The sequence below is a fragment of the Ailuropoda melanoleuca genome, chromosome 14, assembly GCF_002007445.2.
Source record: "Ailuropoda melanoleuca isolate Jingjing chromosome 14, ASM200744v2, whole genome shotgun sequence".
NCBI lineage: Eukaryota > Metazoa > Chordata > Mammalia > Carnivora > Ursidae > Ailuropoda > Ailuropoda melanoleuca.
In genome coordinates this window covers 57829254-57853059 of record NC_048231.1, presented here as the reverse complement: position 1 = coordinate 57853059, position 23806 = coordinate 57829254, and the positions used below count along the sequence as shown (strand labels likewise).

The following is a 23806-nucleotide window of genomic DNA, read 5'->3' as shown; positions in this document are numbered from 1 at the left end:
GGTGAGACAGACAAGCCCATTGGCCATAATGATAGAGTAGGACAGGGGGTAAGAGTAAATAAGAGAGTGCTATGGGAACAAACAGGAGGGCCTAACTCAGCTTTCAGGGGCTTCTTGCAGGGTGTGTGTCTAAGTGAGACATGAAGGAAAAGAAGTCCTTTTAGGTGGAGAGCAGAGAAAAGGTGTTCTCGGCAAATGGAACGGCACGTGCACAACGTGCCAGAGCTGAGAAGGGCTTTCCAATGTCATAAAAATGAAGGAAATATCTATACTTGAAAAACAAACAAAGGAAAAAAAAAACATCAGCACTTCTCCTTTGGAACTTTCTGTATAAATTCTAAAGGCATAAAGATCCTAGGTCTTATTTCTTTGCAAAGGTAAAAGTTATAAAGCACCCTATGGTGGTATGTTCTTCAAACCTTTGTCAACTGTCTTTCAGTAGTTAAGTGTTTACTGTCATGATATCATACAGTACTGAACCCTAAAGGTACTTATTAAATGGCTGTTTGATTCCAAGCTTCTCCTTTATCTGCTTTGCTTGGAAAAGTCTAGGAGAAGTGAGTAGTAACCTAAACAACCTGGTAAAGGAGGAGAGCCAGTCTGAATTACCAGGGACATAAAAGACCCTCCTTTTCCCCACTAGGCTCCCTCCCTCACCCCTTGTCCTGCCTTGCCACAATTTAATAACCTTTCTTAATGCTTACTTTGTTAACCCTAGGTTGGATTAACTCATCACAAATATACTGTATAAAATGACCTGGTAACTTTCCAGATTTCCATTGCTCAAATTCATCAGTCAACACCCTATAGGATGCACATATTTTCCATGTGTGTGGCCTTGGAGATGGGACTTTCAAGCCTCAACTATACTGAGTATTTTTAACATTTTGCCATTCTACTGGCTATAGCTGTATATATGCAGTTATGAAGAAGCAAGAAACACAGAAATATAGCCACTATCTACTAGGACCAACTACTGGGCAGGTGGGTCAATGACATCATCTTTGCTCATCGCAAACACCTTGAAAAGTGGCATTACTAATTGCCATTGTAAGAAATAGGAAAGGGTATGATTCATACCCAGGTTCCACAGCCATGTGGAGGACTTAACATGATGCCTAGCATGTCAGCAAACATGAAATAAATGTTCACAATTGTATTACAAGTGGCAGAATCAAGAGTGAGCTTGGACCATCTGGCTCCAAAGCCCATTCTCATCTCAAGACATTGGGTTTCGTCAGGAAACCTCTGGACACTGGGAGAGAGGAGAGAGGAGTTAGAGGTTGGAGGGAATTCACTTTGACTCTTTCTCTCCCCAAGGAGAGAAAGTCTATGAGCCAAAAAACAGAGAAAGGAACACGTGGGAATTCTCCACTGTTAATCTGTCAGTTCTGAGGGAAGGCAGCCGGAATGGTTGCTGAGTGAAGGTTTTGAAGATCAGCAGCCCCCACGTCTGCCTCTTGCTGAAGCCAGACGACATGTCTGTGTCATGTATCTTTGATGGGAAGGCTTCCATGCCTGTTTTCTATAAAAAGGTTTAAGCAGCTCGTGATTCTGAATCCTGACACCTTCTACCTGTGGTGTCTGGAATGGGTGTGGTGGTGGCGGCGGGGGTGGGGCAGGGGGGATGTGGGAAACCCACTTTGTCTGCAAGTCTGAAGGATTTAGGCAAAAATCTTCCACCGACCTTAAACCAGACACGCTGAAAGAATACCTAACATTCCCATAAAGTACCGTTGGGGTGGCAGTGCTCCCTCTATGTTTAACTTCTGCAGGGCAATATTTGCATGGACTATATAAACAACAGTGGTCACAGTAAATGTGCTGAAGAGGAAAAAAGGGAACTAGCTGCCCAGTCCCTGGGGGTGAAGTAAGTCGTATTTCTGGAGACCTTGTGTTTGGCTCACCCTCTGTCAGTATAATTTTCCTGTGTGCCGACTCCAGGGTTTCCACACGACCTCTCAGAGATAAGATGAAAAAAGATTGAGGAAGAGGGTGGAGCTAGAAACAGGTAGGAAAACACAGCCATGAGGAAAAAAATCTTTGTAACTCATAGAGGACCTTTACGATTGCTGACATGTGTCAAAAGGACTCAGATCCCACAGCTCCAAGAAGCTCAAGACAACAAAGTTTATGATGTCGCTTACTTTTGCATTTGGGTTGTATTAATGACCTACTTCATATTTGTAAACGTGGTTTTTGTGTGTGTGTGTTTAAATTAATAAAGGGAAACCTGCTATTTGGAAAGAAAAAGGAAAGAGTACTTACCTTTGTATCCCAAAATGGCTACTGTGATTGTTAGCAAGGCACACAAAATGTATAATAATATGATAGAAAACTTCAGTGCCCAGTTATTTTTACATTTGGTACACTGCGTTCCTTCCTGAATGCCTGTAAAAGAAGTCAAATTTTAGTAATAGTAACCAGAGATATCATTTTGAAAAGCATCTTTCTGCATGTTGCTTCAAATACTATGATGAGGAGTAATTTTTACATACGCCTTCCTATAGGATGAGTGACATTTTAAACACACCTATTCAGCAACATAAGCACTTTAAATATTGCCATTATGTTGTAGCAATTTAATGTTGTTGTAGTTAATAATGACTTGGCAATAGTACACAACGTTGTCTCAGAATAATTTCAAATCCATTATAATTAGCATTTCAATAAAAATCTCTACATGACAAAAGATTTTAACCGCCCAAATCGACTTGTTTCAGCTCTCATTGGACCTATAGCAATTCAAACACAACCAACCAAAAAAAGTACGAACTGTTCCTTGATGTTTGTTTCAGGGATATGCTTGACCTAGTTCCTATTGGCTTACAAGAGTCAACTGTTAAATTTGTGGGAATTTGGGGAGCTGGTTGTTAAACTGTTGGAAGCTTGATATCAGCCCTGGAGGGAGTATTTACACCATGGAAATTGGCAACCACCACAAATTGTGCCTTCTCCCCGCCCCCAACACACACTGTTTTACCCTATCACTGGCCGTAACGCACGATAACCTATAGCAGAAAATATAGGTAATTTTATGATTAAAATGCTCAATATATAACCATTCTTGTACATTATATATATATATATATATATATACAGAAAACAGATGCTGACCCTTATTTAAGTTATCACAGTGATCTGACTAACAACTAGGAAACTAAATAAAACCACCACATTTTTGATAAGAGGAGGTAAATTTTGACTGCTCACTGTTCAACTTTTTGAAAAACAGTCTAGTCTAAGTGGTAAACCACCGTCACTTCTGCAAGTGACTCCAGAAACTAACTTATAAAAAGGGAACTTTCCATCAGATTGAGTAGAAACCCAGAAGACAAAGACTGTGGACATTTTAATGTGAAAATCACATTGTAAGGAATATCGGGAGATCCCTTGTTCTCCTATGTGCATCTTACTAATAGCGTCTCACAGGAGCAACAGCACATAAAGGGCTGATCTCCTATAATTGTGCTCAATAACTTTTGATGGGTAAGTCGTGAGGATTAAACTACAGCCAAAGTTCCCCCCTTTTGGTTTGTAATTTTACGCATGGTGCCCTTCTTCAGTGAAAAGAGTTCTTCAGCTGTGTTTAATGCAAAATGATGAGAGAAACAGCATAGAACAATGACTCCAATTTAACTTTCAGGGTTTAACCAAAGCCTCTGCTGTTCTGCGCTGCAGACTCAAGGGGAGGGGGTCCAATCCATCTGTTCCATGACTTAGAGCAGTGATTCTCAAACTCTGGGGTGCATTGGACTTGTCAGAACAAAGCCCTTCTAATTCAGGAGGTCTGAGAAGGTGCCTGAGAATTTGGATTTCTAACAAGTTCCCAGGGGATGCAGACACTGCTAGTCTGGCCGCCATGCTTTAGAACAGCGCTTCTCAAACTGGAAAGTGCTTATAAAACACACTGTCAAATGCAGATTTCTGATTTAGTCGGTCTGAGGTAGGAGCTAAGATTCTGCATTTCTCCCAAGGTCCAGAAGATGCTTAATTGCAGAACCATATTTTGAGGAGCTAAGGCTTATTGAAAAGATGGTCATGTTGAATCAACCTTTGGTTAGCCAACCCCGTGAAGGTGAAGCTGTAAATCCGACTCAAACAGAGACCAAGAGTAAATCAACTTCTCTGTATCAGTTTTCCCATTTCTTTTACTGTTTCCTTTCCATCCTCCTTTAATTGCCCCCCTGGATGTCTCAGCACCACCTCTCCTGTTCAACACTGATCTCGGTACCATCCCCGCCAAATCAGAACTCCAACTTCCACTGATGTCCATGTTTCCATCCAACCTAAATACTACACTATCCCAATCCCCCACTCAAAGACTCCTTCGAGTCTTCTCTTATATTCTTTAATTCACTCAGTTGCCAGGCCCTGCTAATCTTCCCATGGGACATTTTTATCATGATCATCTCATCTGTAGGTTATTGCTGTTCATTTACTGCCTACACTGTACCAGATCCTGAGCCAGGTACTTTCCACGTGGCATCTTTATTCGTCACCACCTTTCAAGGAGGCATGGTAGTGACAGCTGAGATGACATCCCATAGACACCACAGCCAGGATTCAAACTCAGGTCTCTCTGACTTTAAGCGCCACACTCTCTCCACTTTGCCACGGTGCCTCTCCCTGGTCATCCCTTCCTGTCCACTTCACTGCTGTGGTCGTCGCGTGAGACGCTTTCATCTCAGTGGGAGCTTCCTCTTCCATTCCCACTGGAATCCAGGCTCACCCTGTACCAGATACTGCTATCCTCACGACAATGCCAAAGAGAAAAAAAACAAAAACACTCCAACGGCTTCTCCTTACATAAAGGATGAACACACACACACACACACCCACCCATCAGCTCTTAGACTCTCTCCAATCTGGCAGCTTAAAATGAAACAAAGACCCCTCACATCAGTCACAGTGAAAATATTTTTGGAACTGGGAGAGGGGGGACGTGTCAGCAGACCCACAAACAAGCCACACCTCATATCCAGAACCCATAAACCTGCTTTGGTGGCAGCTGTAAGCAAAGAAGGATGATAGACACAGTGATGTCGGACTGACCTCCCTTGGAAAGACTGGATGATGCTTTTGTGGCTGATGGGGGGGGGTTCATTCCTTTAGGATTTTAGGACGGTGTTGGGTGATTCCTTGCATTCCATGAGCGGAGCCACAGAAGATTTGGTCATAGGGGAGGTTAGGGGAGACGAGAGAATCTAGGGTGAGAAAGTTGCTTAGAGGTCATCTGGTCAAGTGTCATTGTGTTAGTGATGGGGAAAGTGAGGTCAGCGAGGCAAAGCAAATCCGAAGCCACGTGTCCACACCCTCCGGGCGTGGGTCCTTCCCTCCCGCTCTGCCCATCGTGCGTGCTGCTGCTGTTTGCCGCTGGTCGTCTTGGGCATATAGTCCTCATGAGGACTGCTCCCAGACCGTTGTCCCTGGCTCAGATGCAGAAGGGCAGGGTCACTTCCTCACAATGTGCCTTTCTTGCTGCTGACTGTATCAAGCATTTGATCAACATCAGATGGCACCACCTCGCCCCCCTTTCCACTTGACACACGTTCTGTGGCTTGTTTTTTCTCTCCCCAGAGACTTATTTTTAAGAAGAATTCTGTTTATTCTCTTCCTCTCTGCCCTCCGCTGGGAGGACATCTGGCCAAACATACAGATGCCTACTACAAAGAGACCCTGCTGGCTCACGAAGCTGGGGGACCCCCTCCTCCTTGAACCTAGATGGTCACAAAAAAACAGTCAAGAGAGATATCCCCCTGTTACCAGCCTTTGGACTGTTTGTTTTCTCAGCATTACTTTCCAGAGACTGGGGGCTTTGTTCCCGCTGGAGGGGCTGGGGGTGGTGGGAAGGGCAAGGGCAGAGTGCTGCAGATAAGACATTCTAGCTCAGGAAGTGAAGCAGTCTTGCCCCTTACCACCAGGAGACTCAGAGTATCAAAAATTCTGGCCCAAACAGCACATTTGTAATTCAGCACGCCACAGACAGAACGCGCCTGAAGGATCCATGCTTTTCCATTGGTTATCCCTCTTAAACTTGATTCTTGGCTCATGTTTTAAATGTATTTTCCAGTGTCCAAGTCTTTATTATGCAAAAAAAAAAAAAAAGAGTAAGTTCGGGGGGGTCACTGAAATCAGAATCACTCTGGTTAACTCCTTGGGTATTCCACGGAAGTTCAGAATAGGCTGACAATTTGGTCCCCAGGGCCCAAACTCAAAGTTCCCTGGGTCGCCCTGTTTCCCATAACACATGTTTAGAGTAAGAAGAGTGGGGGCCGGGGGGGGGCGCCGATCAGGGGGCGGTGGTTAGCTAGTTAGAGAGAATAATTGAAACACTGCAGGAATGACAGTGCGAAGGACCAGAAGAATTCACCAGCAGAGAATTCCTTTCTGCTGTGGTTCTCCATAAAGAGCCCTCCCAAGTGCTGTGGTCCAGGCTCCAATCCAGTCTTCTCCAATCTTTCTGGAGAACAAAAGAGTCTCCTTCATTCACTATCATATTTTTCTACCATCACCGAAGGGTGGCTTGTCTTTTGAAATGGGCTCATGCTGATCAATCCCCTTTCCTGTCAGGTAAAGCCTGGCACTGTTGGCAAGTGTGGGACATTCCTGGTCTGTCTTAATTATCACAAGTGTCTACAGAGCTCGGTGGTGTTGCCGTAAAGATCATGTTACCAGAGAGAAGCTTCAAAAAGCTGGTGGATTGCAAAATCCAGAAAACCACAGGTTTTGATCTGAGATTTGCAGTGACCTTTTCATGTGGTTTTTTTATAGTTATTAATCTACTGCCTAGTGGCATATATTCCCATAAGCCATAAGAATGATTTGGCTCTAACAGTAAAACTGATGATTCAAATAAATTCCTATAATTAAAATGCCCCCAAAAGCAACAAAACAGTAAGAGTTAACATCCTGGTTAGTTATTTGGATGTTACATAACATCACTAGAACAAAAGTTACATCCATAAAACATTTTATCCCACAAATAATTAACTTTTCCTTATTATAAAGGCCATTTACTAAATGACAGAATGTAGATTTCATTAGCAACAATTTTTTTTTTATTAACGAGTAATTTAGTTCCCAAATATAAATCTCAGCCCTGGACACCTTATTATGCCCAGTTTCCTAAACGATGTGGAGAAGCATGAAAACAGAAGCAGGACAAGACTCGGAATGAAATAACTTTCTGCACAAAAAGAAAATGAAGCCTCATAGCATCCCTGTATTCATAAAAGTGTATCCAAACCAGGGAAATTATTTAGAACAGAGTTTTAGGAGTCTGAAATCTTCAGCACTCATTCTGAGCTTACATTAATATTCTGCACAGTCAACAAGGGTATAGTTTTTTTTTTTTTCATTAGAATATTTATATACGGCAGTCAGTTCTGGTTTGGGTTTAATGTTAAGAGTATGTATTATTTGTTTGAAATTTATCATTTATACCCTGCCTACTAAAAAAGAATTATAGGCAAAAGCCACATATAACAAGCCACTCAGAATACATAGCATCTGCCAGAATATATGGTGTCTCAACAGAACACCATTATTTTCTCTTTGTGGTTTTTATAAGAAGAAATCCTTTATTGCATGAACTGTACACAAATGCTTGCAATTCTGAGGAAAGGAATCCTCGCTCATCGGGGAGCTCAAGCATCGCATTTCCAACATTTGTCTCTCCTCGCTGGCCCCCTTCCTCTTGGCTCTATTCCTATTCATTTTATTCTAGGGACACAGCGTGAAGTGTCAACAATCCTGATGATACGTATCAGCAGCCCTGACTACTTCATTATCTGGCACTACCAAACAATGTCCTTCTGTGATTAGGCACTGGATCTTTTAATGAAAAGGACTTATGAAAATGCAGCTTGGGCCATCAGAGACTGCTGTATAATTGAGCCAGGCACGTACACTGCACAGGTCTTTGGAAGAAGGCCACCGGACCTTTGTTGAGTGGGTGCGAGCTGGCCATCGCCGCTAATGCAAGGAGGAAATATGGAGGATGGCTGCTATTCCTGAGGCCCTGACAGGTGCCAGGCACCCTCTCCTGGTTATTTACAATGCCTTTAATGATTCTGCAGAGTAGGAATTCTGGCCCTAACTTTACAGGGTTTAGGAAAGGGCCTGTCAAAGAGGTTGACCCTCCAAGCCAGTAAGTGGCTGAGCTGTAAGATGAACCTGGGGTTATCACATGCTGCTTCTCCAAGCTTACTGACTTCCAGAAGTGGGAAGCAAAACAAAGCAAGATTAAGGATGCCTAACAAGATAAACTGTAGAAAGCTGACAGGTTAGACTTCTAGAAGTATTCTGTCAAAACAGAGGGGTGCAGAAACATCTTTTCAAACAAAAATAGAAGATGCCTTTCTCAGAGATGAGCAGTAAAATTCAGTCTCCAGTGAGTTAACTATTATAGGCCTGGGGCCTCCACAGACCGTAATTTCTATTCTGTGGTGACATACTGAGTAGCAAGTTAATTCCACCCTAAATAAATGCTCATTATCTCTGTGAGAGGTCAGGATTGTCCTGGAGGTTGGCTGGTAGGGTCTGCTAGCCCTTCAGGGGAATCATCCCCCAATGGTGATGGAATTTTTGGAATGAGGTGAGCTGGGAAGAGAAGATAGCTTTATAATTTCAAGGCAAACTATGAGATATGCAGGGGGCTTGCACGGTTTAATCCATGGCAATTCTCCACTGCCATAGGGAGCTCCAGGTGGCTCAGATTCCAAGATGCATACCAGCTAGCATCCTCTAACCATGCAGATTTAAAGAACCTCAGGGCTAAGAGGAGAATCCACTGTCATGATGGCCAACATCCATCTTACGGTGAGGAAACTACAGTCTGCTGTCTGCCCCACTCACACATGAGCCAGCCCTGGCTTTAGGCTTCAGGGTTCATGATTCGCCCCTAGAATTCTAATGTAGCTCTCCAAACCATGCCCATATCACCATGCTTCTTCCTTATTACATCCCATTATTCATTTATTCAAGAAATAAGTACAGCGGGGTGCCTGGTGGCTCAGTTGGTTAAGCGTCTGCCTTTGGCTTGGGTCATGGTCCCAGGGTTCTGGAATCAAGTCCTGCATCGGTCTCCCTGTTTGGTGGGGAGCCTGCTTCTCCCTCTCACTCTGTTGCTCTCTCTGCTTGTGCTCTCTCACTCTGTCAAAATAAATAAATAAAATTAAAAAAGAAAGAAAGAAAGAAAGAAAGAAGTATGGAGCACCTACTATGTACCAGGCCCTGGGTATAATGGTCAACAAAACAGACAACAGTCTTGGCCCCTATAGAACTTATACTTCAGAGAAGGCTACGGTAAGGTGTTAGGAGGTGATAAACACCTTGCAGAAAAATTAAGTCAGGAATGGGCAAAGGGCATGTGGGAGAGGAGGGGGACGGCAACTTAAACAGGGTGGTCAGAGAAGGCTTCAGAGAGTAACACAGAAGCAAGAGCGTGGGGGAGTGTGTGAAAGAGCCCCAGGTCCTGCGCGGAACTCCTGCTGCACGCCCCAAAGATCTGCTTGCTTCTTCTCCAGGTCTTGAGATTTGCCCTCCTTCTCCCCACACTTTTCCTCTCCAGGAAATGACTACTTTTGAAACCTTTAGTCGCATCTCTCCTCCTCAATGAATCCTTTCCTAAAATCAGCCCCACCCCAAGCCCAGCTGGGCCTGAACCCTTTTAGTACCTGTGTGGTTCACACTGCATAAATCCATGTGCACGAGTGTTTTTAAACGCCATCCTCCAGTATGTGTGGGAATTTCATTTCTCTGAGCTATTGCCTTTGCATCTCTCTAAACACACTAGGTAGTTCTCTAGAACTCTAAGCGGCAAGCAGTTTAACAAGTCCATGACTGCGGCAGAGATCCTGGCAGTGGGAACCTCAGGCTCTGTCACTCCCTCAGGGACCGTCTCACACACGTTGGAAGCAGCACGCTTCCCCCAGCTCTCAGGTGCCCGGACCTCACGACCTTCCCTCCCACCTTTGTGTCCAGCTTTCTAGGTGACTAGTGACATGCCGATCTGTCTTGTTGGCCGGGAGGGTAGCCGTCCTGGGAGAGCATTCAGCTCAAAGGCCTGACAGTCAAAATGCAGACACTCTGGGGGAACCCCTGTCCTCCCAAACAATCAGCCTGAAAGGAAGAGTTTTGTGTTCACTGCAGGAGGTGGGGAGTGCCCTGGCGTTTACTAACCGAAGGAACGCAAAGCCTTCTCTCTCTCTCTCTCTTTCTTTCTCTCTCTCCCCCTCCTTACTACCCATCACCAGCCTATCCGATTCCCCCACCCCCTCCCCTCTGAATATTACTCAGCTATCANCTTTCTTTCTCTCTCTCTTTCTTTCTTTTTTATTTTAATGTTTTTTTATTATATTATGTTAGTCACCATACAGTACGTCCCTGGTTTCTGATGTAAAGTTCGATGATTCATTAGTTGCATATAACACCCAGTGCACCATGCAATACGTGCCCTCCTTACTACCCATCACCAGCCTATCCGATTCCCCCACCCCCTCCCCTCTGAATATTACTCAGCTATCAGAAAGAATGAGTTCGCAAAGCATTCTTTAAGACCCCAGCCCAGCCCGAAAGGAACCCCGAGATCGAAAGCAGCAGGGCAGCATACCTACGCTTTCTGTCCCTTAGCACTTACAAAACTAAATCCGACAGGGCAAAGATGAGAAATGTAAACCCACAATGCACCATCTGCCTTGAGTGTTGTTGCTTTAAAAAGTGTTATTTTGGGGGCAGCTGAGGAGCTAATATCAGGATGATGGGAACACTGCTGAGCCGGTGGGGGGGGGCAAGTCTCAGTTAATGATAGCGTGTTTGCTGTTTATCACTGAAGCAGTGTTGGGGCATGTGGAAATTATGCCATGGAGCAGGTGCTGGCATAAAAAGGCTAATCCACGCTCTCTCGCATGCCTACTCGGTTTCTTTAAACCAGCAGAACTAGTGTTTTGATGGGAAAAAAAGGGGCCTCCGTGTAAATGAAAATATCAATCAGCCTGACAGACATTCCTCATTCCTTTATGAATATGTGTTTTTACTTTCTTCAAGTGAAGACTATAGTTGAGGACACTTAAATTAAGGGAAAAGTGAGCCAAGACAGAGCAACAGATTTTACTGTCGGTGTTTTAAAGTAATTATCTGCTCTGCATTGAATGTAGCCTCAGTTCTGAACTGTGATGAGAAATGAGTCAGTCAACTTGAAGTGACCCCAATGAGGAAACGTTGGCAAATAAATAATGAGGGAAATGGGAGGGATCTATTTTAGAGACTACAGCCCAGCAGTGAGAGGAGTGAGGTCCCCAGGTTCAGTGAAGAGCTTCCCGTTCACCAGCTCGTTATTCATACTTGCTATCAACTGTGGACAAAGGACAGAGAGAGGAAGAAATGTTTCCATGGGGCAGGCAGCTACGGTTGTAGAGGTCAAAGGAATATAAAAATGGAAACCCTATACACACAAAAGAAGGCATGTAACCAAATTATTATCGAATATAAAGTAAATGGGAAAATGTATGCTTTTTAAATTTTCCATGACTTTGTAAAGAATTCATAGAGGACAGAGTTAAATTTAGAAAATGCTCTAAAACTGAAATAACTAGATAAAAAAAAACGGATAAATGCACATATTAGTATACACACATACAGCCAAACAAAGTGATTTCCATGACAGTGGATAGAGATGCTTCAAAAATGGATTTCTAAGTCAAAACTCAAGTTCACAATTTCCCATAGATCCCTCCGGGGNTAAAAAAACAGATAAATGCACATATTAGTATACACACATACAGCCAAACAAAGTGATTTCCATGACAGTAGATAGAGATGCTTCAAAAATGGATTTCTAAGTCAAAACTCAAGTTCACAATTTCCCATAGATCCCTCCGGGGTGTGCTGGAGCCAACTGACGCTGACTGGTGAGAACCAAGGGTTTACATCTCTTCACAACTCCATGTTCATGAGTTTCCACTGGCAGCTTGGAATTGGTCATACTGGGAGTATTTACACCAAAGAAATGAGCAAATGCTACAGAATCAGGGCTTTTGCCTCCTGGAGGGCTGGTTGTTCAACATTTGTTGGCACACCACTCAACCTACTGCAACTGATCCATCACATTTAAACAAACCAAACTGCTCTGTCCATACAGGAAACCTCTTGAGAAGTCCAGGATCACGGGACAGGGTGAGGGTTATATGGGATCTTTGTTCCTTTTCTCTCCCTCCAGGTTACAGAGATCATATAGGCATTCTTATTAGTGATATTTGTGCACATTAGATGTTGTGAATTCAAAATTTCCATGGATATTTAATACATTTCAAATTCATGATCTCTGCAGGTGTGATCATCTTAGATTCCCAGTGAAACCAACAATGTTCAGGGTTCAGTTCCCACATGTCTGTTAACTTCATACCACGGATACAGGTTTGACTTAACTCCGACCAACCACCCTGCAAGTGAATTTCCCTCTCGCTTGGGAGATGACGTACAGAAGTACTGACGTGATCTGTTGCCCGCATGCAGTTAGTGTAGCAAAGTTGACGAGGTGGAGCACAGAGGAACCAGCCTAAGGACAGGCAGCGGTAGAGGACACACGCAGATTCGGAGGAAGGAATCACCAGAGAGGAAGGGATTTCAAATGAGAAGCCTCAGTTTGGAAGATATTCTCTTTGCCTCCTACAATCATGCAGGGATTAAAACCCCAGCTGCCAGACAGAAAATATCCAAGAGTCCAAAGGAGCATGAGGCCTCTGTACATTCATGCGATGCACGCATATCTGACAGCAACAACCAGACCCGGAGACAGAGACAGGAAACCATCAGAAATACACCAGCTGAACTGCCAACAGCAGAGGTGAAATACCTTTGGAACATGACCTCTTGTAGCAGAGAGCTGCACAATTTGGTCCAGGCCATGTGAACTCTGGTCCATTATTCAATGGCGATCAGAGATGCAGAAAATATATACACAATTTCACCAATACGAACTTCTTAGTTCATACAGTCACCTAATTGTATTTCATGCTCGAAGAAACGCATCTTATTGCCCAAATGGCCAAACAGCTTCTATCAATTCGATCTGTAAACTGGTTAAACAGGTGGAAAAAAAAGGCTTAGGACAAGTTCTTAACAATGTTGTCCAACCCACACCTAGCTCTGGGTTTTTCTCCATTACCCCAGTAAATATGGAATTTGAAATCTGTACCAGAATCACCCACTAGGGAATCATTCATGTATTTCATTTCTAATCTGTAGCATATATTTGTTTACATCAATTCCTCCTAAGCTGTATATAGTTTAGAACATAGTGTGAGTTCATTGTTTATTATTCTTTAAAATATCCTGTGGTTCCTTCCAGTTAAGAAGTATTTGTCTTTATTTTTTTTTTTAAGGTTTTGTTTATTTGAAAGAGAAAGAGACAGCGCGCGCACGGACATAAGCAGGGGGAGCCACAGAGGGAGAGGGAGAAGCAGGCTCCCCGCTGAGCAGGGAGCCTGATGCCAGACTCGATCTCAGGACCCCGGGATCATGACCTGAGCTGAAAGCAGATGCTTAACCAACTGAGCCAGCCAGGCGCCCCAAGAAGTATTTGCTTGAGTGGCCACTACACAGTGGGATGCCAGGGATGGGCTCAGCTCAGCAGAACAAGGACACACACCCCTTCTAGAACAGGGCCCAAAGCAGGGCTCTTCCTTCCTGGGGCAGCAAAACTTCCCCAGGAAGTCTTAGAAGGGTCGGAAAAGCGCTCATCCTACGGCTGACAGGCCAGCAGCGTGATCTTGCGAATCAAGACAGTACTATTTCGTTACTTTCACATCATGCATGGCCCTGAGGAAGAACTAAAAAAGAAGGATTCAGTGATTCACAAAGCATCCACTCCTAAATGATGAATAAAATCAAGTCTGGACTTAATAAGCCCAGCTACCAGGCAATGTTCCTTCCTGCCAGAAGGCGGTTGTGTTACAGCAGCAAAGCTAGTAAAGACAACCAACGACCTGTAAAATACAGTCTACCGGTTGCCCTGAAACAATGTGTCACTTTATACAGCACTTAGGGGAAACAACACCTAATAAACAACACCTAGTAAAGCACAGGAACACACACTACAGAAAAGGGAAAAATCCCACTTACAACTGTGGTTATGACAGTGCTTATAAAATTAGAAGCACTAATTTACTAGGGTATACAGAGCCCCCAATGCCTAGGTGATTGTAGATTTACTCAATTGTATCTATGGGACTGCAGCATAGAAGCAAATCTTCTTGGCTTTGAGCTTGGTGGGAAGATCCGATGGTTTCCACTCTTGCTCACTTCCCAGACAGACATCACGAGTGGACACAAATCACCTACGAGAAATGTGCATTCAAGTGGGGCCGGGAGAGGCAGGGGCTCAGGGAGGGCTCCTTCTTTCAAAGGCTTTGGCTGTATGGGCCTCGGGGAGAATGGAAAGGCTCTCAGAGCAGGGGAGAGAAATAACCCCCCCCAATTTTTTTTTAGTGGAAGAGCAAAGATTTGTGATTATCTAGAAATAGCAGAAGAAGGGGAGAGCTGTGGCCACAGGGAAAGGAAAATAAGCAACAACAGGTCTTGGGAAAGACTCTATAAGGAAGGTTGTCACCACTGAGTCCTCTATGTCCCAACCAGCCGGGAGACCCTGAGGTGGAATGTCTGCGCCTCACGCACGGGGCACAGAGAAGACATAGATCATTTCTGTTGGTAAAGAACAGCGGGTTCTGGAGATTAAAGAGAAAGGAAACTAGCGCATGAAACGAGTCGTGTAAAATTACTTGGACGTCGAGGACACGATCGAGCAAACCTGTGAGGTAAAGAAGTGAGTACCGACACAGCTCCCGCTGTTACAACGCAGTGATTCTTATTTCCAAATGGCCAATACCAAGGCTTTGGCTCTAGTTGCACACCTGGTCCTCAGAGCAGGGTGAGACCTCGGCTTCCACTCGACTCCCGCCCACCCCACCCCACCGACCCCATGGCCACGTGCCCTCCTGTGGCCCCCAAACTGGGACCCAACACGGTGGCTCGGCACACACGGCAGGCACTGCCCATTTGGGGTGCTATGTCGCGACAATGGAAGTATTCTCTCTTGGTAGATGCAATTCAGACTTCTTCCTCAGCCTCAATGCCTCTCCCTCCTCCAGCCCTCATGAGACAAAAATAGGTCATAAATTGGAGAGACCACACCGACTTGCCTTATTTTTACCGTGCTCTCTCATTTCTAGTAAGTCAAGCACCACGGTTCTGAAGTCCCCGCGCCACCGCTGGGAGCAGATCAGTCAAACCCTCGAATTCCTGCAGGAGTAAGTACAACATGGTTTCCCCATGGTATCATTCTGTAGGGTGCACCCGACACCGGGGGATGCAGGCCGTGCCTCAAACCGCTTGCTGCCAAGGGGACACGTAATGCTGTGACGCAGGGAGTGTACTGATTCCTCACGCCTAGGGGATCCAGGTTTGGGCCTGATCTTCTGGCAGGAAAAGGCTCTGGGCAAACAGGTTAAACCTCCTCCCATCTTTTCAGGAAACAGAGAGGACAGCTCTGTAGCAAAAGATAATGAAACCCTCTGAGACACCGGTACTGCTAAACGAATTAGACAAGGAGGCCATCAGACCGAGGTGGCCCTCTGTCCTGGCAGCCTATATAAGCAAACCAAAACCAAAGTCTGTAAAGGCCTCTAGGTTACTGCATCGAAACCTAAGAACAGCCAGTCACAAACAGCCAACTAGGCTTAAGTGTTAGCTAATCAATTAATTTCCTCTCCTTGCTACGGGCCACCTTCTCTACAGAAGTCTCTCCCCTGGCTCCTGTTGGTGGAGCCCTTCTAACTACTTCTGGTTTGATGCTGCCCCGATTTGAACAGATGTTTGCCTTAACTCTCAAAATTCTTAATATGCCTCAGTTTATCTTCTAACAGTATATTCGAGTTAGGAACAGAGGCTAGGGCTCCCCTGTGGCCAGGACAAAACTGAAACATTGCCCGTGTTGGTGGACAGAAACACAGACTGAACGCATAGCAAATGTCCTTTTCATAGTTTTCCTTTTAAAATTTCCATCTTGATCAAAAATGTGAAATTTCTATGCAATTAAAGAACAAAATAAACAGACTCCAGTTTCATAATTTGTATGGCAGATCTTTTCTACTTATCAAATATGAGCTTATCATATTTGATCATGTTTCTGATGGCCCCACTTCTTCCCCTCCACAGCGATAAATAGGGGGGCCTGTGGACGCTTCTGACCCTGACGTGAGAGGCAGACATCACTTTAGTCAGTGAGACTAAACAGTGGGGGAAGGGGCAGTGTGGACATATGGAAACAGATTCAGACAGGACCAGAGCTATTTCCTTAGCCGCAATGATGAAGGGTTTTTACCAGTTCCTTTAGTGAGGAGGAACTGGAACCTGATATCAAAACCCACTGTATGTCCTTTATAGTTTATTGTATATAATTACGTACCATAAACTGTGCGGGGTTTGCATTCCAGGGCGTGGGATCAGTCATCCTCAACAAATCCTTTTGTTGACTTCTCTAAGTCCCGGCTAAGAACCCCTTGAGGGCTTCTCTGAACTGGGCCCGTGGACTAATGTGCCCCGGGGGGAAGCAGCGACCCACCGAATTCCACCTTCAGGTACGTCTGCCGAGGAGCAGCGACCAACAGAGGAGCAGCGACCAACAGACAGACACGCCAGGTGCACGCCCTGCCTCAAGCACCGGAACGTGTCTGCATGTGCCAGCACGACTTTAGGAACATCTATTTCTAGCACTGACTGCTGCAAAGTCACTATGCTTCCCTGTTAAGCTGTTCCCTTTGTTCCCCTTTGCAGCTGGGACCTCATCTTGTGTGTGAGACCTGTTCCACGAAGGACCCGAGGGGATTGGGGGTAGGTGCTTCCAAATACCTAAGGCCTAGGTTGTTGTTTTAAACTATTTGACTCGTGTGCATGGCTGTAAAGCATTGCTAAAATTGGAGGTGTTTCAAAGGCAATGAGGAGCATATGAGAATAAGTGATCTAACACAGCCGGTGAATTCCTAGCAGTTTAGTCACTGAGCAAGGAGGCAAAACAGACCCCCTGTGATAGCACACCCGATGTCCTCAAAAATACACTGCATGACTAAGAGACATTTATCTTTCTATCTTGGAGACCCTACAAGTAATATTTGTTAAATAGAGATATTACAGATTCTTAATATTAGGAAACCAGACCCCTTTTTGAAATGCGTATATTGTCACATGCTTGCAGGTAGGCTAATGCACTAGCATAGTCAAGGTTGCAAATATGGCCTGCAACCATGATGGAGCCATTCAAGGAACAAGCAACATGAAAGCCATGACCTCTCCCCAGAAAAATGCACCTAGACATATATTTGGACTTTACTTCAGGAGATCTCTGGGCTCTAGAAGCCACCCATACCTAAGGCTCAGAATTTGTAATGCCTGGCCCCTCACAGGAATATCAGGATATCATAATCTTTCCCAAAGGAATTTATAGGTGCTAAAGAGTTCTCGGTCACACTGAGGGAGCAAGTCCATTGACAAACACGACCTTCTTCATCCTTGCTCTCCATTGGTTCTCTTGGTTGCCTGGCCAAAGCAATATTTATCTGTGAGTCCCTGGACCAATAACTAAATGCAAATGGAACAACACATTATGAATCACAAGCGTAGACCACAGTCATCTATGCAGCCATCTTTAGTAGCATCCTCAAGACAATCCAATGTGGAGAGGCAGCAAAGGATGGAATCATCCAGAAGGGAGGAGGCTGGACGCAGATAGAAGGGATGTTGGGGAAAGTTCATCTGTTGTTAAAATCAACAAGTACGATGTTGACAGTGGAGGCCCAGATGTCCTGTTAAGAAATGTCCTACTTAAACAGTCTCAGAAAGTTGGCAAATGTCCTTGTGGGAACCAACAGCAGGGGCAGCAGCTGTAGTGAATGAATCAGAAGTGTCCTTTCTACACATCTGGCTTCATCCTGATCATGCCCCTCCTCTGCTTAAGCTTTTCTGGTAGCTTCTCTTCTCACTGAGACAGAGCTAAGGCCCATGAAGCCCTATGCAGTCTGTGTCCCAACCCTGACCTCTCTGACCTCCTCTGCTCTTCCCTTTGCTCCTTCAACTCCGGCCACACTGGTCTCCTTGCTATCCCTTGGATATACCAGACACGCTGCTACAGGACCTTTGCACTTGCCTTTTCCTCTGCCCAGGACTCTCTCTCCTGGATATCCTCATGGCTCCCCGCTCCTACCCCCATCATTTTCCAAAGTCTTTACTCAAATATCAACTTGTCAGAGAGGCTTCCCTGATCATTCTTTTGAAAATGACAACACTATTCTCCCCCGTTCCCATTTTATTTCTCTCCATAGCACTGAGCACCATTTAACATGCTATTTATCTTACTTCTCTTTTGTCTTTCCTCAAAAAGAATGTAGGTTTCATGCAGGCAGAGAATGGCTAGAACACGGCTAGCATGGTGCCCATCCCAGGAGGTTGTTGAGAGGATTAAAGGAGTTAATACATGTAAAACACCTAACACCACACAGCGTGTCATAGGAATGACATAAATGTTGGCTATTACTCTGAATCTTGTTTTGAAGCCCACAGTAACCTAATGAATAGTTACTACTACACCATTTGACAAATCAGGAGACTGGAGGTCAGGATAACCCCTGGAGGAGACATACTAGCAGCTGGCAGAACCAGGATTCAAACCCAGATCGGACTCCACATTCTGGGCACTCGTTCCCCTCCCTCTGCTTCGTAAGACCTGGGACAGCCGAGAGGCAGAGGTCCATTCTTTCTGGAGCAAGCCCAGTGCCTGAGAGGGCTTGAGCCCAAGGGAGTGGGGGGCAGGGAACACGGTTTCTCGCATCCAGAGACCTTTATGTGGCGGGAATCTGAAATGGCATGTGGCATTCTGTTTACTTCCTAACTTCACCAAAAAATGTCAGAGCCTGCCAATTAAAAACTGTTTTCGTGACCCCAGAAAATCCATGTATTGGAGACATTTACTTTAAACAGTCACTCTACCATAACAGGAAAAAGAGGTAGAGCAGAGGAGTTTATTATAACAGCTGCGTTCATACCCAAAACAAGGTTTGGCTGTTTCTGGCACGTTGTACCGGACTAGCGCTGGCAAGAAGCTGACGGACTGCGTGAGTTTCCTTTCCAAAGATCATTGTGCTTCCTCAGAGAAACCCATGACTGAACTATCTAGTGTGAATTGCAGATGTTTGTTCCTTCTTTGCTGCTCCGTCCTCCTGGGGCTTCCAGCCCACCGAGGCCTAAATGGGGCACGGGCCCGTAGAGCAGAAAGAGTGTAGGCTTTGGAGTCGTGAAGATCTTGGTTAGAATCCAGTGTTTCCTTTCCTAGCGGCGCAGCTCTCTGAGACGCAGTGTCCCCGGCCGCAGGGCTATGTGAGGACTAAGGCAGACAGCCCTCCTAGCATATTACCAGCCACCACTGGCAGCGATGATTACAACACAGTTATTATTGCGATTTTAGGTGGCTAGAGGTTTGAGTCCCCACGTCCTCTGACGGTTCTCCTGCGAGATTCCGTTTTACAAAATGCACACAGCAGAGAATGTAAAATGCAACTCCTTTTCTGGGTTTTTTTTTTAAAGAGTGACTTACTTGCACCCCTCCTTCAACCTACAATGTGGGCGAGAAATGACATAAGGATAGATATCAGGATCTCCCCCCACCCCTGCCCCCTACAAGTACCATTGCTCTTGAGGTCCAAAAGGGGAGGAAAAGGAAGGGATAGAAGGGGACCTGATGATGGCCTGGAGGGTAGGGCTTCACTGGGTTTTAAACTGGAAATCCTACAGGAAGCAAAAGGCTCCTGGCTCCCAGAACCCGGGCTGTGCTGGGCTGTGCCTCTTGCGACACTCAGTACACAGCAAGCGGCTGTAACCATTTCAATACTAATGGCTTCCAGATGGCAGGAGAGCAACCAGCACACGATGCACTCGGCACAAGTGAGCTCAAGGGATCCCAAGGGATGCCCATCAGTCCAGCTCGTGGCCCAAACTCGTAAAGAACCATGTGAATTAGAACAGGACCCCCAGGAAACTCGGATCCCCGAGCCGGATTGACAGCACCTGCTGCAGCACCCCAGTAAGGTACCGACGCCTGTGTTCTGCAGTGCACCAGTCAGCATCGAAGCTACCTCCCTCCCTCCTCCAGCAAGGCCTACTCCTCAGCGTCCAAGTCTGAGACCCACACACAGCACAGGTCTTGTTGCACAAAAGAAATGAGCTTCCCAAAGTATTTGGGAGATGTGTGCCGGGCTGGTTTTTGGACCCATGCTGTAGAGGAGGGAATCCCTGCCCACTGCTGGCAGCTTTGAAGACCTATTTTTGACTTCAAAAGCCTTTAATCCTCTGTCTATTCAGAGCCTGAACTTGGAGAATTTGCCTTTCAAAGAAAGACAGGGAAGCCAGGGAGCAGCACAGGGAATAGGGAGTGGAGCCCCCCCCCCCCCCCCCCCCCCCCCCCCCCCCCCCCCCCCCCCCCGCCCAGCTGGGCACCTTTAAGCCCTACTCCTAAGCCCTACTCCCGAGTTCCAGCCTGGCAAGGAGTGGGGCTGGGGAAAAGTAGACAGGGGGTGGCTACGCTCCTTCCCCACGGAGAGGGCCGGGGTTTAATTCAGATGTCAAAACATCCCATATCCCAAATAGTAATGCAACCAAAAGGAAAATATGTGACTGTGTACAACTTCAGCCCCAACCCCAGATCTAGGGGTGACAGTCTAAATATTTAATCAGTGCTCTGACATGGACACTGATCAGTCAGAAGGAATATACTATGGTGCCCCCAGCCGAGCATCGGCCCTGCCTATATCCTGACAGAGACGCTTTAAAAATACCACGGAAATTACTTGTGGGTGTAATATCCCAGAGCAGCCAACACACTTTCCACTGTTGACATGGAGCTTTCACTGCCTGGAGCTTTTCCTGGAGGGCACCCTGCTCCATGGTAGCCCGGCCACACAGAGCTGATGGTACATCAGAAGACGGACTCTATGCCCCAGTTGGGAATTAAAAACAAGAATGGTTATAAAAGTAGACAGATGAAGGGCTATTTTAAGTTGTTCCACTGTTTTGGGAAAGTGGCCGCAAGGACAGGTGCCAGGGCCTGGAGAACTGTGTAAAAACCCTAAGTGTATTGCTTTGTGAACCAAAAGACTCAGATGCAGCTGCCACAGATCCTTCAGCAGAAGACCAATAGGTTCCCGAAGGGCATGGCTAGCGAGGGAGACAGAACGAAGCAAACAGCACCCAGTTCCCACCCTCCAGAAACTTACGATCGAGGTCTTTGCAATTCTTGTCATAGTTGTAGATAACCAGCTCCCTCTTGTGCTGCTCTCTGTGGGGGAAATTCTGAGTGCCAAAGGAGGGGCTAACAACATATTCTGTTCTGTCCTTTCAAGACTCTTCTGACATGGTGTATTTCTTCCCAGGCTATTTTCCCTTCTCCTTCTCACTCCTAGGTTGCTACCCTCTCAATTCTCGCCTTTCTTTTCCTTCTTCCCGTATAGCCGGCTTTCCACAGCAGTCTCTTTGATTCTTAGCAGTTCTGTGTCTTCCTTCTGGTTCTTTCTTCCTAACAGTGCCCTCCAGAACCTTCCCTCTGGACTGCCAGGAAGAACCCTGAGTGCCCCTGGCTGAGGATGGAGTGGGGCAAGGTGGAAATGCGCAGGATGGTTTCCAACACCATGCCCACACCAGCCCAGGGCTCACTCTGCTAGACCAGAGCTGCATGGGCTAGTCACTCTTATATCAACACTAGACCTTCACTGGGAGAAAAAGTTACCACATGCAACCTAAAAATTTTGGAAAAGAAAAAAAAAAGTGGGGGGAATTGGAGTGGAAAAGGAAGAAATAAAAGGAATAAAGAGAAGAGAAAGACTCAACTTCAGAGTGATCACATCGTACTCAGGTCAAAGTTCAAAATACTAAAACTGTTTCTAATGTTCCACTAAGTAGCAGCCTCTCAGTGCCTCTGACAAGTGATTTAAGGGAAGTGGTCTGTTCCCAAGGGGGCCCATGAATCTCCACGCATGATGGTTCGACCGAGAGAGTCTGGAGTCACGCAGTTGGAAAGGTGGCAATGCAAAGGTCAGAAGTACAAGGGAGGAGTTCATTCATCAACCCCGACAGGCAGGCACGCCCAGGACGGCGCAAGGGACAGGAGCCATCTGGTAGCTTTGCTTGCAAGACCAGATTAGGAAAGCACCAGCCCAGAAACCACAAGGGAGAAGACAAAGCTGTATTTCCGGAGGAAAAAGCAAAGATTTCTACCCAAAGCTGAGGTAAGAGCTTTATTTATTTTTTTTTCCAATGATGAAGAAAGAATCCTACTTCCCTCTGATTTGAATTATTTTTAGCATACATGCCTCAGCTTTGATGCCCAGGACGTCTGGCCATGTCTCTCTTCCCCTGCCTGAAATTTTTCAGTAGCTTCCCACTACCTAGAGTGTAAAACATAAACTCCACTGCATGGCACCTAAAGGCCATCGTGCAGGGACTTCCGCCTTACACTTCTTGTCTTCCTGCATTCTCAGCTCAGACTTCAGAGGACTTGCATCTTCCAGAATACATTACGCTGTCTCGTGCTTTTCCCTCTGCTTGGAACACCTTCTCCTGTTTGCCTGCCTGCCCGCTTTCCCAAATTTTACTCATCCTCTATAACCCAATTCAAAACTCCAGCTGCTCTGGGAATCCTGACTTCCACAGGGTTCCCTCTTGCAGATACCCGCGGCACTTGAATGTCATCCCATGACGCTAATTACCTTTTACTGTAATCCAGACTTAAACTGTATCTTTCTTTTTGCAACCAGTGCCTAGCACACAGGAAGTGCCCCACATGTATTCAGACTATTCCGATATCATTTGTTTGAATTCTGTATGTATACATATTTAATTACACACACACTGTCATCACCTCATCACCTCCTGCATCTCTATTGTTGTGGGTTCTAGTTAGGACACTGGTTAGAAGTTTTTGACCAGGGCCCCAAGGTTGAGGTGGATGTGAAGAACAGAAATCAAGCTGGAAACCTGGAAATGAATGGCTTCAAGTGCTTGGAAATTTCCTATCCACGGGCCTCAGCTTTCAACTCAGACAGAATATATATGTATGTTTGCAGAGGGAGGAGGCTAGAGGAAAGTGAGTGAGAGCAGACAGAGGGGTACAGGGTCTCGTGCAGAGTCTCTCTGTTGGTCCCTTTCCAGCCTCCTGAGCAAACAGCCCACTAGTGATTCCATACAAAGAGTCATATATTATTTCCATCCATTTAAATTTCATTCTTAATTAGCCCTTTCCCAAAGAACCACAGAATGTCAAAGGTGCTGAGGTAAGCAGTTGAGACTTTTATAAATGTCAAAGCCAGTGGAGCCAGACTCAGAGAAAGGCAGGTAAGTGCAGGAAGGGACCCCTTGCATTCCAAAGCATGTGCAGAAAAGGAACCCCTTGCATTCCAAAGCAAGTCGAGAAGTGGGTATTTATGTATGAAGGAATTTTTGAAATAGTCCATTGTACTGAGACATAATTCTGCTCTAAAACCTCAATTTTTGATAGGTCTGGCATGAAACTGACAGTAGAAGAAAGGGATATCTAAACCTCGAATGTTCTGCAGTTCTGAAATTTGGTGTAGTTCGTGTTCCATTAAAACAGTTCACCTCTCACCAGGAAAATAATTGCTGGATTGGTAAATGTTAAGGACACATTATCTGGGCATGTTAAACAAGTGTACCAGGTCTGTGATCTTCTAGAGATCTTAAAAAAAAAAAA

At 45.5% G+C, this 23806-nt stretch overlaps 1 protein-coding gene across 1 annotated transcript in view; it reads right to left on the bottom strand.

The window, feature by feature from the left end:
• COLEC12 (collectin subfamily member 12) overlaps positions 1–23806 on the bottom strand; it is a 184251-nt gene that overhangs the window by 36010 nt on the left and 124435 nt on the right. Inside the window, exon 3 of the mRNA XM_011229153.3 lies at positions 2269–2391. Coding sequence (XP_011227455.2) covers positions 2269–2391 — 123 coding nt within the window. The remainder of the gene's footprint in view (positions 1–2268; positions 2392–23806) is intronic.